At 46.4% G+C, this 14,627-nt stretch overlaps 1 protein-coding gene across 8 annotated transcripts in view; it reads left to right on the forward strand.

The window, feature by feature from the left end:
* The window catches only part of LOC105706844 (cytochrome b5 type B), a 71,420-nt gene that overhangs the window by 43,668 nt on the left and 13,125 nt on the right, over window positions 1-14,627 (forward strand). The window contains exon 5 of one of the 8 annotated variants that reach the window (XR_010344875.1): window positions 13,129-13,199. The exons of 5 other annotated variants lie outside the window; for them this stretch is intronic. Coding sequence is in view for 2 of the 3 variants with exons in the window: in XM_064383238.1 (XP_064239308.1) it covers window positions 13,129-13,163 (35 nt within the window). In the remaining variant the exon portion in view is untranslated. Of the gene's footprint in view, window positions 1-13,128; window positions 13,205-14,627 lie in introns of those variants that run through there. 2 more of the 8 variants (XM_064383238.1, XM_064383242.1) reach the window with 2 other exon arrangements.

Here is a 14,627-nt window from a genome sequence, read left to right on the forward strand (position 1 = left end):
TTCTGTATTTGCTATTCATATTCCTTCCAAACTTTTCTTTTCTTTTTTTGAGACAGAGTCTTGCTTTATTGCTCAGGCTGGAGTGCAATGGCATGATCTTGGCTCACTGCAACCTCTGCCTCCTGGTTTCAGGTGATTTTGCTGCCTCAGCCTCTCAAGTAACTGGGACCACAGGCGCCTGCCACCACACTCAGCTAATTTTTTGTATTTTTAGTAGAGACAGCGTTTTACCATGTTGGCCAGGCTGGTCTCGAACCCTTGATGTCAGGTGATCCACCCGCCTTGGCCTCCCAAAGTGCTGGGATTACAAGTGTGAGCCACTGTGCCTGGCCTCTAAGCTATTCTTTATTAAACATTCTTTGAGAACTGCCTGTTTTTCAATATCTTCTATGAATTGACCCAATACTACCTATCAGATTTTATTACCTAGAGAACCTACTTTTGACCGGCTGCATCCACTGTCTTTTCTCCCACCATGTTCTTCAAACTTTTGGCTCAAGCGCTCCTCCTGACTCAGTCTCCTGAGTAGCTGTGACTATAGTTGTGCACCATCATACCTGCTAATTTAAACAAATTTTTTTTGTATGGATTGTGTCTTGCTATGTTTCCCAGGTTGGTCTCGAATTTCTGAGCTCAAGCAATCCTGCCTTGGCCTCCAAAAACGCTAAGATTATAAGCATGAGCCACTGTGCCTTTTTTTTTTTTTTTTTTTTTTTTTGTTTGTTTGAGATGGAATTTCACTCTTATCACCCAGGCTGGAGTGCAATAGCATGATCTTGGCTCACTGCAACCTCCACCTCCCAGGTTCAAGCGACTCTCCCATCTCAACCTCCCAAGTAGCTGGAACTACAGATGCATGCCACCATGCCCACCAGATTTTTGAATTTTTAGTAGAGGCGGGGTTTTACCGAGTCAGTCAGGCTGCTATCAAACTCCTAACCTCAGGTGATCCAACCACCTCAGTCTTTTAAAGTGCTGGGATAACAGGCATGAGCCACTGTGCCCAGCCACCACTGTACTTTTAATGGTGGCAATTTTTAATTGTAAAAATTGGGCTTTTAATGTGAGAGAATATTCAAACATCTAGGGCAACTGAATGGCTACTGGGTATTTTCAAGGTAAGTGAAGGGACCTGGATTCTTTGGAGGAGCCATGGCTTGCACACCTTGCAGCATTTAAATGACATGCCCCATGTACACTGCATGTCATCGTGTGACTTGTAAAGAGGTAGGACTTGTCCTAAATTGGACTGAAACATTATGTCCCATGCTTAACACACTTAACACAACTGGTAACAGACACTATCCCAATAATTAAAAGAAATAGATGTTTATGGCCAGGTGCAGTGGCTCATGCCTGTAATCTCAGCACTTTTGGAGGCTGAAGGGGGTAGATCACGAGGTCAGGTGTTTGAGACCAGGCTGGCCAACACAGTGAAACCCCGTCTCTACTAAAAATACAAAAATTCGCTGGGCATGGTGGCAGGTGCCTGTAATCCCAGCTACTTGGGAGGTTGAGGCAGGAGAATCACTTGAACCTGGGAGGCAGAGGTTGCAGTGAGCCAGGATCGCGCCACTGCACTCCAGCTGGGCTACAGAGCGAGACTCCGTCTCAAAAAAAACAAAAAAAAAAACAAAAAAAAAAACAAGTTTATGATTCAGTACCCAAAGAGGCAATTCAGACGGAAGGATCATTGACGTTCAGAGGAGAAAGAGCAAAAGCTGCTCTGTTTATTTTGCTGCAGTCAATTTATTCTTTCATCACAGAGTTACTTTCTTACCTCTAACTTTGAATCTCCAACAGTATGTTCAGCCACATATCTCCACTGTTTATAACTCTTGTTACCGTTTAGTAATGTAAAGCATGCTTGTAAATGAAAGCAGACACTTTCCATTTAATTACATGGCTTTCTCTGGGGAACTTTGGAGTGGACTTCTCCATGTCCATCCCACACCCATGATAAGTCTAAGACATTGGGATAATCCCAGCCCTTGGTCTGACTGGTTGTACATGTGACCCTGTTCTCACCAATGGAATGTGAGGGACTGTCTGCTGAGGGAACTCTGGGAGTAGTTTCCTCTCCAAAGAGAGAGCCACAAGAAAGAGCATCGGTGGCTGTTCTATCACCAGCCTGAGCATGAAGCAAATACTGAGGATAGCCAAGGCGGGCGGTGGAAAGAACATGGGTGTCCGTTGACTCAATCTGCTAACTCAATTAACCCTACAGCATGCTCTAAAGCAGGGCTTCCATTTATGTGGAGATCATAAATTTTCTTCTTGTTTAAGCCATTTGAGTTGAGGTTTCTATTACTTGCAGCTGGAAGCATCCTCACTGATAAACTATTCCTAAGAGGAATGACTCACAGGCAAACAATCCTCCCAGCTTCTGATTAACTCTGGCCTCCAGAGATAATTATCTGGGCCATCAGATATATAAAAATATGGAGGTCAGAAGATTAAAATTATAATGGTTGCTTTTAGGGAGAGGGTGGGGACAGTGACTGGGAGGGGGCCTGAGAGGGGCTTCTGGAATGCTGGTAAATTCTTGATCTGGGTGGTGGTTATAGGAGTATGTTTACTTTAGGGTAAATTCACTGAGCTGTGCACTTATGATTTGTGTGTTTTTTGGTAAGTTCTACGTCAATTTAAAAAGTTTATTTTTCAAATATTATGTTGTAACCAGACCTCCAAACAAACTGTTTATATCTTGCCTGGAAGGATATGGATGGCATATCATGGTAATTTTACTAGGCAGCTGAATGAATCGGTGGGTTCTGCTTTCTTTTATAAACTCCCAGAAGCTCATTGTAAAGCTTTCCTGTCACTAGTGTGTGGCCAACCCATGCTTATTTCAACTGAAGTGTTTTCCCTTTTGCTTTGGATGGAAGGGCCTGGAAGCCCTGCAAATGGACAGCTTCATCATTTTTAGAACCCAGTCACAATTAATGTGAAAAACCAGAATAAAAACTACTGGACTGGCATCAGTCCTTGGAGAACTTTGTCCAGCAACATTTTGAGAGAAAGAGATTTTAGTTATGGGAGGAAAACTCCAAAGAAATCACTGGACTTAGAAGAAAGCAACTATAAACATTATGCTGTCTAGGTTATTGAGACCCCTAGTTTTTATTTATTTATTTATAGAGACTGGGTCTCACTCTGTCACCCAGGCTGGAGTGCAGTGTTGTGATCATGGCTCACTGCAGCCTCAGTCTTCTGTGATCCTCCTGGCTCAGCCTCCACAAATTTTACTAAGTTGGACTTCCTCTAGTAGATCCAGGTCTTTCTCCAGATAATTTGGTCCCAAAGCCCATATAGTCTTCTTCCAAAAACAACAAAATATATTACATCTCTTCCTCCATGAACTAGAGGTCTTGCTGGGAGTGGTGGCTCATATCTGTAAGCACAGTATGTTGGGAGGCTGAGGTAAGAGGATCACTTGAGGCCAGGAGTTCGAGACCAGCCTGGGCAGCATACCCAGACCCCAACTCTACAAAAATAAAAATAAAAATTAGCTGGGCATGGTGATGTGTGCCTGTAGTCCCAGCTACTCGGGAGGCTGAGGCAGGAGGATCACTTGAGCTGAGATCATGCCACTGCACTCCAGCCTAGGTGACAGAGCGTAACTGTCTCAAAAATAAAACCAAACAAAACCTTTCAGAATAGGGCACAAGTAATACCTATATACAGTTATGAGTAATTCAGAATAAGCCCCTATGTATCCATCACCTAGGATAAGAACTAGAACATTGGCTATAGCCTGGAAGACCTTCTTGTGCCTCTCTCTGAACTGCCTCCCTCTCTCCCTCCCAGAGATAACCATTACCCTGTTTTTTGGGTTTATATATATATATATATATATATATTTTTTTTTTTTTTTTAGACAGAGTCTCACTCTTGTTGCCCAGGCTGGAGTGCAATGCCGTGACCTCAGCTCACTGCAACCTCTGCCCTCCCGGGTTCCAGTGATTCTCCTCCTCACCCTCCTGAGTAGCTGGGACTACAGACATGTGTCATCATACCCAGCTAATTTTTGTAGTTTTAGTAGAGACGGGGTTTTTCCGTATTGGTCAGGCTGGTCTCAAACTCAGGACCTCAGGTGAACCGTCTGCCTTGGCCTCCTGAAGTGCTGGGATTACAGGTGTGAGCCACCACACCCAGCCATTCTACTGTTAATGGACCTCAGGTGATCCGTCTGCCTTGGCCTCCTGAAGTGCTGGGATTACAGGTGTGAGCCACCACACCCAGCCATTCTACTGTTAATGGACATTAGGTCATTGTCTGCTTTTTTGTTTTGTTTTGTTTTTTGCCAACAATACTACTATGAGCATTTTTGCTTCTATAGCTTGGCTTGTGTGTGCAAGAATGTCTCCTGGATGTATACCTGGGAGTGGACCTGCAGTGTTTAAACTTCCTTTGATTCACATCCTTGTCTATTTGGGTTCTTTTCCATGCAGAACTGTGGAACCACAGGATAAAGAAGGTACTGGGTAACCCCGTGAAAAACACAGAGATTGAAAACACAGTATCCTTCCTCAAAAAGTTAAACGTAGACTTATCACATGACCCAGCAATTCCACTCCTAGATATGTACCCAAGAGTATTGAAAACATGTTCACACAAAAACACGTATGCCGATGTTCTTAGCAGCTTACTCATAATGACCCAAAAAGGGCAGAAATGACCCAAACGTCTATCACCTGATGAATGGGTAAACAAAATGTGTTGTTTCTATAACGCTGGAGTGTTACTCGGCCATAAAAAGGAGTCAAATAGGCTGGGTGTGGTGGCTCACACTAGTAATCCCAGCATTTTGGGAGGCCAAGGCAGGTGGATCACCTGAGGTCAGGAGTTCAAGACCAGCCTGACAAACATGGTGAAAACCTGTCTCTACTAAAAATACAAATAATTAGCCGGGTATGGTGGTGGGCACCTATAATCCCAGCTATTTGGGAGGCTGAGGTAGGAGAATTGCTTGAACACAGGAGGCGGAGGTTGCAGTGAGCTGAGATCGTGCAATTGCACTTCAGCCTGGGCGACAGGAGCAAAACTCTGTCTCAAAAAAAAAAAAAAAAAAAAGGGAATCAAATATTGATGCATGCCATACCAAGGGTGAACTTTAAGAATATTGTGCTTAAGTGAAAGAAGCCAGACACAAATGATCACATACTGTACTTTCCATTTGAATGAAAGTCCAAAATAGGCAAGTTCATAGAGACAGAAAGTAGAGGCTGGCACGGGGGCTCACGCCTGTAATCCCAGCACTTTGGGAGGCCAAGCTAGATGGATCACTTGAGGTCAGGAGTTCAAGATCAGCCTGACCAACATGGAGAAACCCCATCTCTACTAATTAGCCAGGTTTGGTGGCGCATGCCTGTAATTCTAGCTACTAGGGAGGCTGAGGCAGGAGAATCACTTCAACCCGGGAGGCAGAGGTTACGGTGAGTCAAGATTGCGCCATTGCACTCCAGCCTGGGCAACAAGAGTGAGACTCTGTCAAAAAAAAGAAGGTAGATAAGTTGTTTCTGGGTGCAGGGGGAGGGGAGAAATGGGGAGTGACTGCCAATGGGTACAGAGCTCCTCTGAGAGGGAATGAAATTAGACAGTGGTGATGGTCTCATCTCATATGTTTGTGAATACACTGAAAAACACTGGATTGTATACTTTAAAAGGGTGAATTGTATGGTGCATAAATTTTTTTTTTTTAAGATGGAGTCTCGCTCTGTCAGCCAGACTGGAGTGCAGTGGCAGGATCTCAGCTCATTGCAACCTCTGCCTCCTGGGCTCAAACCATCCTTCCACCTCAGCCTCCTAAGTGGTTGGGATTACAGGAGCACACCACCATGCCCCAATTTTTTTTTTTTTTTTGAGACAGAGTCTCACTCCATCACCAAGCGCGAGGCTAGAGTGCAGTGGTGCAACCTTGGCTCACTGCAACCTCCGCCTCCCGGGTTCAAGCAATTCTGCCTCAATCTCCCAAGTAGCTGGGACTACAGGTGTGCGACACCATGCCCAGCTAATTTTTTTGTATTTTTAGTAGAGATGGGGTTTCACCATGTTGGCCAGGATGGTCTCTATCTCTTGACCTTGTGATCCGCCTGCCTCGGCCTCCCAAAGCGCTGGGATTACAGGTGTGAGCCACGGAGCCTGGCTAATTTTTGTGTTTTTAGTAGAGATGGGGTTTCATCATATTGACCAGGTTGGTCTTGAACTCCTGACCTCAAGTGATCCACCTGCCTCAGCCTCCCAAAGTGCTGGGATTATAGGCTTGAGCCACCGTGACTGACCCATAAATTCTATCTTAATAAAAATGTAGATAAAAGCACAATATCTTTATCATTCATTTATATGTATTCAAAACACATGCATTGAGTACCTAAGACACGCCAGACATGCCCCAGCACGTTGTTGGGAAACGCTGGTGAATGAGTCAGACGTGGCCTCAGTATTGGTCAGAACCATCCCTAGGGTCCTGGCACGTTCAAAAGGGGTCATTGAGAGTTTCATGAAGGGACGTTTGCAGCCATGTATGCAGGGTGGAGAGAAACCCTGGTTGAAGGCATGGTGAAGCATTTCAGAGGTGGTGACACATGGCAGCCATTACTGCCCAGATGGGCAAGGGGAGAAAGTGGTTCCTGAAGCCTGGCAAGGGCTGCAGCAGAGGCAGTGGGCAGGGGCCGTGGCAGGGAGGGAGCCACCCTGGCCTCACTGTCCTCTGCTCTCTCATTTCCTACTTGTGCCTCCCCTTAGGGGACACAAACTGAAAACCTTGGGGATGGGAGCTTGGGGATAGTCCATGGATGGGAATTGTGCATGGGCAACCCAGGAGTCTGCAGAGAACCCCGAGGCACAGTCCCCATTGGTCAGCCCCCTGAGCTGTAGGCAGGAGGGGAGAGGGCTGGAGAGTGAATCAGGATAAGCAAACATAGTATGTCCAGCTGTTCCCATCCTCATAGACTCTACTTTTTTATTTTTTATATTTATTTTTCGAGCAGGGTCTCGCTCTGTCACCCAGGCTGGAGTGCAGTGGCACAATCATGGCTCACTTCAACCTTGACCTGCTGGGCTCAAGCGATCCTCCCACTTCAGGCTCCTGAGTAGCTGGGACTGCAGGTGCATGCTGTCACTTCAGACTAATTTGTTTTTTATTGTTTATTTATTATTATTTTTTGAGATGGAGTCTTGCTCTGTCACCCAGGCTGGAGTGAGGTGGCACAATCTCAGCTCACTGCAACCTCCACCTCCCTGGTTCAAGTGATTCTCTTGCCTCAACCTCCTGAGTAGTGGGGATTACAGGCGCACGCCACCACGCCCGGCTAATTTTTGTATTTTTAGTAGAGACAGGGTTTCACCGTGTTGATCAGGCTGGTCTTAAACTCCTGACCAAGTGATCTGCCTGCCTTGGCATCCCAAAGTGCTAGGATCACATGTGTGAGCCACCATGCCCGGCCAGGCTAATTTTTTAATGTTCTTTTTTGTAGAGATGGGGTTTCACTTTATAGCCCAGGCTGGTCTCAAAACCCTGGAGTCAAGTGATCCTCCCTCCTACCTTGGCCTCCCAAAGTGCGGGGATTACAGGCATGAGCCCCTGTGCCCAGCCAACTCTACATTTTGAGTGAGGAGACAGACAAAAAAATGAAATAATTACAGAATGTGATCAATAAACAGCCTGGCATGAAGGAGGGGATCTTGATGTGTGGGTGGGTGATGGGGTCGCTTCAGATCTGGTGCCTGGGAGGATCCTTCCAAGGAGGAGGTGCTGGGGACCCAAAAGATGAGCCCCTGGGTGATGAAGGCACTGTTTATTGAGATGAGAAAGCTTGGAAGAGAAACAGATTTGGGGAAGGAAACCAGGAATCCCCTGTGGGGTATAGCAAAGATAGGTCATATAGGCAAACACAGAAAAACAACTCCAGGCCGAGTGAGAATCCCTGGGGTCCTCAGAGAGGCTGAGCTGGAGCAGATGGCTGTGGGCTGACATGCAGGGCCTGCCTCTAGGAAGCCAGGACATGTGTGGACTGCGCCCTCCCTGGAGGTTACACGGAGTGCTGGCGCAGCACACTGGCTCTGGGCCCTCCCGCCTGCTCTCGGGGCTCCTTCCAGCGTTGACTGGGACCTTTGCCATGTCCTAGGTCCTTCTCTTACAAAGGCAAGAAGGGCCAGGCGAAGGGAGTGTCCGCCGAAAACCAAATGTGACACAATCTTAAATGTGGGCCGGTGCTCCGATCTGATAGCACAGGTGGCCCCAGGGAGAAACAGGGACTTGCCAACCACGAAAGGTCCAACAATCTACTTAGAAAAACACCGAGGCCCATGATTAATACTGAGGTGCCCCAGAGCACCAAGAGAGAAAAGCAGGCCCAACATCCTGGCTGGAGCAACGTCAAGAGAGCAGGAGAGAACTGGCAGCCAGCACAGCTCCTCCCGCAATGGGTCATCACAGCATCTCTGTCCCGGCATCAGCCAGGGCCCACCTTCGGGTGCTTCCAGCCCGCTCGGATCGGCACTATTTTCGTCCATCATGGTCTCTCCCCTCTGGCTCCTTGCCCAGCCAGTTGCCCACAGACTGGAAAACAAAAGCTCACTGCGTTCCCTGGAGACCTGGGCTTAAGGGATGGGCCTTGGGCAGGCTGGGCGGATGCTCTGTTGATTTTTTTTTTCCAAGTGCAGAGAATGTGACAGCCAATTCCTGTTGGAAGTGGCTTTTGTTTTCTTTGGAGCATGAAGCACTTTTCCTTTCTCGTGATTGTTTCAGTTCAGGTCATGTTTAGGATGGAGATGATTTGCTAGCCTAATTGCATGCCTTCCAGAACTGTGGTTCTTAACCATTTGGGACACAGATTCTATAGCAACCCTGATAAAAATTTCCGGATGAGTTCTCTAAAATAAATACACACACACACGTAAATACCCAAAATTAAATTTGTATTTGTTAAATTTTATTTAAACTTTAAAAAATTAAAAAGATAGGCCGGGCGTGGTGGCTCACACCTGTAATCCCAGCACTTTGGGAGGCCAAGGCAGGTGGATCACGAGGTCAGGAGATCAAGACCATCCTGGCCAACATGGTGAAACCCGATCTCTACTAAACATAGAAAAATTAGCTGGGTGTGGTGGCAGGTGCCTGTAATCCCAGCTACTCAGGAGGCTGAGGCAGGAGAATCACTTGAACCTGGGTTGCAGAAGTTGCAGTGAGCTGAGATTGCACCATTGCACTCTGGGGAGACAGAGTAACACTCCTCCAAAAAAAAAACTAAAAAAATAGAGATGAGCATCTCACTATGTTGACCAGGCTAGTCTCTAACTCCTGGCCTCAAGTGATCCTCCTATCTCAGCCTCCCAAAATGCTGGGATTACAGAGGTGAGCCACTGTGCCTGGCCCCAGATTAGACATTTAATATCAACCTTAGCAGATTAAGATGCCTTGGAGTAAGGCAGTAAGTCCTTCCCACCTCTCTTCACCGCCCCTAATCCCACCACACCTCACACCAGCTTTCTGTTCAGACTGGATCTTAAAACTCCTTCTCTTTAGCACTCTGCAGGGGCCAGCATTTCTTGCCTGGCTCCTGCCTGAATTAATCCCATGTGTCCAGCCCACTGAGGAGCACAAGCTCTTGCTGGCTCTGGCTGCCTCTGGCTGAAGGCTCCAATCCAGTGGCGCTCCCATTTTTCACTAGAATGTTCCAGTGGGATTTGTAAAATCTTTGTCTCCTTCACCCCTCTTTATGATGGAGGGGCCCGGCAGCGCAAGTCTCGGCAGACTGAAGACGAGGTGGCACAGCTTCAGATGAGACTCTAGGGAAACAGGCATTGTTTGGTTTTGTTAAATTCCAGAAGCAACTCACTTTGCCAAAAATACCAAAAATAAAATGACTGTCTAGACGCTTACATGTTAGAAGCTCTCATACGAAGAGAGACTTGATTCTCAAGGTCACTGACTTAGGCATCAATGACGAGTCAAAAGGGCTCGATTAAATAAACACATATTGTGTGTCTGCAATGTGCCAGGCAGCATTCTAGGCACCGGGGGGGGTACCTGGTGAATAACACATACAAGGCACCAGATGATTTTAGGTAGTGACAAGGGCAAGAATGAACATTAAATAAGGCAACATGATCGATGTGATGGTGGCAGGAACACAATCAGAGGTGTCCCTAAGAAGGCCGGATTGGAGCTGAAACCTTCGTTTGGAGAAGGAGAGCTCCAGGCAGAGGAAAGAGCTGCTGCAGAGGTTCTGGGGGCTGGAACAAGTTGGTTGCTTTGAGGAACAGAAGAAACACATGTGGGCGGTGCAGTGAGGTGGGGGAAATGAGAGATGAGATGGGAGAGGCAGGCGGAAGCCAGGTCACTCTGGGCTTTGCTTGACGTGGGAAGGAGTTGAGATTTTATTGCAAGGGTGATGGGAAAACAATGGAGAATGTAGAGTAGAAACTATTTGCTTGCTTATTTATTTATTTATTTAGAAGGATTCTTGCTCTGTTGCCCAGGCTGGAGTGCAGTGGTGCAGTCTCAGCTCACTGTAATCTCCGCCTCCTGGGTTCAAGCTATACTCCTGCCTCAACCTCCTGAGTAGCTGGGACTACAAGCCTGTGCCACCACACGCAGCTAATTTTTTTTTATTTTTCATAGAGATGGGTTTTTGTTATGTTGGCCAGGCTGGTCTCGAACTCCTCAGGTGATCCGCCTGCCGTGGTCTTCCAAAGTGCTGGGATTACAAGCATGAGCCACCATGCCTGGCCCTATTTGCATTTTCAGAACTGATCTCTGTGGAAAGGAGCATATTTTTGGGAGCAAGAATGGAAGCAGGGGACCGGTGAGAGGCTGGGTAGTGGTACGGACGAGTGGGGTTGTGGTGCCTCGGACCTCTTTGGTGGCACTACAGATAGAGAGACGGTAGACCATTTTCCAGGTGAACACACCTGATGCAGACAGTTTTCTTTGTAATGTAATATGTTGCAAATGCACAGTGGCTAAGACCCCATAGAAACTCTAGCTTCATGCATTTTAGCAGGGTCAAACTTAGCTCCACTTCTCAGGTCAAAGCCTCCTATTCCTGCCCTACCAGAGAAACAAAAAATCATTAAAATCCTCCTTAAGAGACAGTGGCTTGACTGATCTTGTCCCTGCAGAAAGTTAATCTCCTTGGCAGGCAGGAGGAGGAAAGAAGGGTTGATATGTATTAAGTGCCAACTGCATACCCTGATGTCAGCTGATCCCGCAGTAACTTTACAAAGTTCAAGTTATTAGCTTAATTTTTTTTTCTTTCTTTTCTTGACATGAGGGAACTGATGTTCAGATAGGTTAGGTAAATTGCCCAAGGTCACATAGCTAACAAGTGACAGAACTGGGATCCAACCCACATCTGTCTGATTCCAATTCTTTCCACATCATCCCTGGCTGGTGGGGCCAGTTCAGCATATTGAGGAAGCCTTAATAATCTCTAGGCTCTGGGAATTTTAGCTACTCCTTGGTTTGGGGATCCACTGACTTTTTCAGGTCATGGGCACGAAAAAAAAAAAAAGCCTGAAGGGTCACAGGGGAACTTTTTGGAATGACAGAGAGGTTTCATATTTTGATTGGGGTGGTGGTAGCATACATGTATTTTTTAAATATCATTGAACTCTACATTTAAGTGGGTGCATTTTATTGCATATAAATTAGGTCTCAATAAATTTACAACCCTCTAAATTAATTTTTTTACCATAAAATTCACCCTTTTAAAGTGTACAGTTCAGTGGTTTTTAGTGTATTCACAGAGATACCATCTAATTCCATGATCTGATTCCAGAATATTTTCATCACCTCAAAAAGAAACTCCGTACCGTATGCAATGATGTTTAAGAATAACTTTTTTTTTTGGAGTTGAAGTTTCACTCTTGTTGCCCAGGCTGGAGAGCAGTGGCGCAATCTCGGCTCACTGTAACCTCTGCATCCTGGGTTCAAGCGATTCTCCTGTCTCAGCTTCCTGAGTAGCTGGGATGACAGGTGTGTGCCACCACACTCAGCTAATTTTTTGTATTTTTAGTAGAGATGGGGTTTCACCATGTTGGCCAGGCTGGTCTCAAAGTCCTGACCTCGTGATCTGCCTGCCTCAGCCTCCCAAAGTGCTGAAATTATAGGCATGAGCTGCTGCACCTGGCCAAGAATAGCTTTTAAAGATCTTCCCTAATGGTCAAGGCTGGGGGTGGTGGCTCACGCCTGTAACCCCAGCACTTTGAGAGGATCACTTGAGGTCAGGAGTTCGAGACCAGCCTGGTCAACATGGTGAAATCCCAACTCTACTGAAAATATGAAAATTAGCTGGGTGTGGTGGTGCACGCCTGTAATCCCACCTACTTGGGATGTTAAGGCACGAGAATCGTTTTGGCCTGGGAGGCGGAGTTTGCAATATGCCAAGATCACATCACTGCACTCTAACCCGGGTGACAGAGAACCTGTCTCAAAAAAAAAAAAAATCTTCCCTAATGGTCAAGATTTAATGACACCAAAGAATCTAATGGAGAAAGAGGGAGTTTGGGTCTTGAGATAAACAGGCTTGTTAAATCAGTTAGGGTGAACGCATGCTATCTGCCTTGACTCTTTCCAAATGAAAGACTGATGGTTGCTACCAGTGGATCATGGAGCAGCATTGTGGGTTCAAGACCCTCATGATGAAGAAGGTCTGTCCTGTAAATCCTGCCCTTGCTACTGGAGCTGGTTACTTTGGGGGGCTCTATCTCGTGTTTCCAGCAAGGCCCCTGGCCCATCTCTCCAGCAGCCATAGGACTATGTGTGTCACTCAGAGCAACCCAGAAGGGAGTGGGTCTTTCAGGTTAGACCTGGCCTGACTGCCCAGGACTGTCTCAGAGAAAGTCTGGGGCATCCTTCCCAGTGATAGCACTTAGGAAAAGCCAGCCCATCAGGTATAAGCAACAGGTTCATCATGCCCAGGGTCACAGAGAAGAACATGACACTGTGTTCCTCTCTTCGGGGCTTGTAGTAATCTGGGGAGTGTGTACACCTACTGCCAGACTGCAAGCTCCTTGCAGGGAGGAATGTGTCCGACTATTATTTTTTTCTTTCTTATGATTTTTGCTGTGTTTGAATGGATTAACTCAGATTGACTGATAGATATTGCCTGTTTCTTCCAGGATTTGACATTGCCACTGGAATTATAAGCCCATAATGAGGAAACTGAGGCATTAGGAACAGCACATTTGAGGCCAGGTACAGTGGCTCATGCCTGTAATCCCAGCACTTTGGGAGGTTGAGGTGGGAGGACTGCTTGATCCCAGGAGTTTGAGACCAGCCTGTGTAACATAGCAAGACCCTGTGTAACATGGCAAGACCCTGTCTCAAAAAAAAAAAAAAAACCCACAAAACTTACCTGGGCAAGATGGTGCATGCCATCTTGCTACTCGGGAGGCTGAGGCAGGGGGATCACTTGAGCCCAGGAGTTTGAGGCTGTAGTGAGCTATGATTGTGCCACTGCACTCCAGCCTGGATGACAGAGTGAGACTATCTTTAAAAATAAATAAATAAAAATAAGGCCAGGCTCGGTGGCCCAAGCCTGTAATCCCAGCACTTTGGGAGGCTGAGGCGGGCGGATCACGAGGTCAGGAGTTCAAGAGCAGCCTGGCCAACATGGTGAAACCCTGTCTCTACTAAAGATACAAAAAATCAGCCAGGTGTGGTGCTGCATGCCTGCAATCCCAGCTACTCGGGAAGCTGAGGGAGCAGAATCACTTGAACCTGGGAGGTAGAGGTTGCAGTGAGCCGAGATCACACCATTGCACTCCAGCCTAGGTGACAGGGCAAGACTCTGTCTCTAAAATAAATAAATAAATAAAATTAAATAAAAAATAAAATTAGGCTGGGCGCAGTGGCTCACGCCTATAATCCCAGCACTTTGGGAGGCCGAGGCGGGCGGATCACGAGGTCAAGAGATCAAGACCATCCTGGTCAACATGGTGAAACCCCGTCTCTACTGAAAATACAAAAATTAGCTGGGCATGGTGGCACATGCCTGTAGTCCCAGCTACTCGGGAGGCTGAGGCAGGAGAATTGCTTGAACCCAGGAGGCGGAGGTTGCAGTGAGCCGAGATCGCGCCATTGCACTCCAGCCTGGGCAACAAGAGCTAAACTCAGTCTCAAAAAGTAAATAAATAAATAAATAAATAAAATTAGAACAGTACATTTTGTAATCAGATAGCTCTAGCTTCTAGGTACAAAGCTTTGGTTTCCTTACTTGGAGAACGGACGTGATGAGTTGCACTGTGGAAAGGAGCTGTGGAGGTTAAATGAGATTCTGCATGTAAGTGTTTTGTGCTGAGCCTGGGCTCATCGAAGCACACAGAATGAGTATATCACATTTTTCCAACTACTCCCAATACCTTGCATAATTGTGTTTCAGCAGGGACTTTCACATTTTTTGGACTGAGACTCACATCACAACCCTTATAATGTGTTTGTGTGTGTGTCTTTAAATATAATGGAAATGCAAGTTTTATGACACAGATGTCATATGTGTGATGACATTAGATATTTTCTATTCTAGTAGATTAAAAGCAGGCTGAAGGGGCACAGGGAAATTTTTGGAATGACAGAGAGATTTCATATTTTGATTGGGGTGGTGGTGACATGGGTATAT

This window comes from Aotus nancymaae, unplaced genomic scaffold (assembly GCF_030222135.1).
Source record: "Aotus nancymaae isolate 86718 unplaced genomic scaffold, 86718_ANA_hifiasm-v0.15.2.pri h1tg000030l, whole genome shotgun sequence".
Taxonomy (NCBI): domain Eukaryota; kingdom Metazoa; phylum Chordata; class Mammalia; order Primates; family Aotidae; genus Aotus; species Aotus nancymaae.